General features: G+C 59.4%; 1 protein-coding gene across 1 annotated transcript; it reads right to left on the bottom strand.

Moving 5' to 3' along the window:
• Window positions 1–1,522: 1,522 nt before the first annotated feature.
• On the bottom strand, window positions 1,523–1,754 carry MNEG_10133 (hypothetical protein; the record flags this gene model as incomplete). Its single annotated transcript, XM_014041395.1, has 1 exon — window positions 1,523–1,754. A coding segment is annotated over one exon (232 nt), but the record flags the coding sequence as incomplete, so codon positions are not given.
• Between the last annotated feature and the right edge of the window lie 423 nt (window positions 1,755–2,177).

Raw genomic sequence — 2,177 nt, forward strand, 5'->3', positions numbered from 1 at the left:
ATGCAGCGGCATGGCAATGGCGCCGACACAAGATCCTTGGTGATGAAGATTAGGCGAGCTGGGCACAGTTGGCAAGGTAGCATGCCTTGCCTGGAGCTTACCCGCTCTCCCCATTATGGCAGCCCTCAGGGTGTTGTCGTCAAAGCGTGACAGCACAGCTGCTGTGTCTTCTGGGACGTCCCACAGCACGCTGAACGCCCGGGCGCGGTGGTCAGGGTCATCTGGAAACAGGCGCGACACCTGGCCCAACAGGCGGGCCCTCGCCGTCTGGGCCGCCTCAGCCCCCCCTGACATCTTTTGATGTTGGCACCAGTGCTGACCCGGCCTGCAACGCAACCAGATGCGTGCGTGGTCTCCAGTTTTGCACGCGCAAGAAGGCTGAGCGAGCACGGACACAAGTACAGCGCAGGTCCAAGCCGGAGGCGGCGCAGTTTGAACATGAGAGCGCCGTCACCCAGGCCCAGATTTGCGCCAAAACCTGGCACAGCCTCCGCTTGAGGTGAAAGCACTTGTGAGTTGTCAGCCTCCTGCAGAGCCAGGGTGCAGCGTGACACACGGACAAGGTTGGTAGAGAGGGCCAGGAGGAGCTGTTCAAAGCTTTGATGGGACACAGCTGTGGGTGCGCAGGTTGCCTGCCCCCAGGCCGTCAGTGGGGTGTTGGCAGTGCAGCTTGCAGGCGACGCCTGAAGGTGCACGCAAATGACTGATAGTTGTCGCTCCTGGGGCCGCAGCCTGCCAGTGACGGCGCATTCAGAGCCCTTGCCTGAATATTCTGGCGGCTCCAGCTGCGAAGATGGAGATTCGGCGAAGCTGAGCGAGTAGGCTCAGACTGGCCCAGCAGCCGGAGTGCGGTCGAGGTGGAATTGAGGATATATCGCAGGCAATGCGCACTTGACAGATTGCGGTAAGAACTCCAATGAATCTCAACCAGCTGTCGTGTGCTATTGTTGGTGCTGGTTCAAGCCCTCAGCCCTCGGGCCCTGCAGCTGCTAGGTTGCTTCACTGCTGTGACAGCAGTTGGGACCTGCTTTGTCGCTTGCCCCAGCAGCACTAGAGCACACCAGGAAGCGTGGTTTGCCAGGAAGCACGGTGTTACGCGAGGAGATAGCAGACAAGGCTGTGCACGAGCAAAGCCAACCAGCCAGCAGGATGCCCGCGTGGAACAAACCACCCATCCACATGCAGGCAGGAAAGCAGCTAGAACATGGCAACTGCTAGTACAAGCTGCTTATGGCAAGGTTTTGATAATATGCGTGACTGCAGCTTGTTGCATGCAGACTGGGGGTTGCAGGCTGCATGCCAATTTGGTTTGCTGTGAAAGAAGTACGCACGACGGTCAGTGACACAAGTAAGGCAGCCGGGCTGCGGCGCAAGCATTTCTCTGCCGTGTACGGAAATACCATATGTTGCCTGAACAACAACAACATGTGTGGTGGAGAGGTTTGTGGGTGAGAATAATTGAGGGGTCCACTCTCCATTCCGTGTTACAATTTCCTCTGGCAAGGAGACCATGCTTGAATACGTAAGAAATTGTGCTGCGCTTGCTGGTGGTGCTGCTGTTGCTGTTGCCACTGCCGCAGCAGCTGCTGCTGCTGCTGCTGCTGCTGCCGTTGCTGCAGCAGCTGCCGTTGCTGCAGCTGCTGCTGCTGCTGCTGCTGCTGCTGCTGCTGCTGCTGCCGTTGCTGCAGCTGCTGCTGCTGCTGCTGCTGCTGCTGCTGCTGCTGCTGCTGCTGCTGCTGCCCTAGATGCTGACGCTGATGTCCGACGCAGACGACAAGCGCCAGGGCTTGGCCTTAAAACATATGATGACTCTGTTCCTACCCCGGAGGTCGCATCCTGTTGCGACCGCCGTGTAACACCACAAGTATGGAAGAGGGGGCTGCCCCTTGGACACCCTCTGGCAATGCCGAAACGCATTGCCAGCGTGCGCCAAACAAGGAAGAGTGGCATTCCAATGGCCAATAGGCAACTACGCACGCCTGGATCTGTCAAGGCCCCTGGCACGCAAACGGCGGGGGGAGGGACACAGCCGGCTCAAGAAAGGCGGCTGCTGCCAAGTGCTCTTGGTGATGCAGCCAACCCATGCGCCCGCTCCCAGCGCCCAACGCCCGGCTGGCCGACGGCATGACACCCACCGCCCATTTTTGTCCCGAGTGCCACCACCCACGCGTCAGAGC

This window comes from Monoraphidium neglectum (assembly GCF_000611645.1).
Source record: "Monoraphidium neglectum strain SAG 48.87 unplaced genomic scaffold scaffold02193, whole genome shotgun sequence".
Classification (NCBI taxonomy): Eukaryota; Viridiplantae; Chlorophyta; class Chlorophyceae; order Sphaeropleales; family Selenastraceae; genus Monoraphidium; species Monoraphidium neglectum.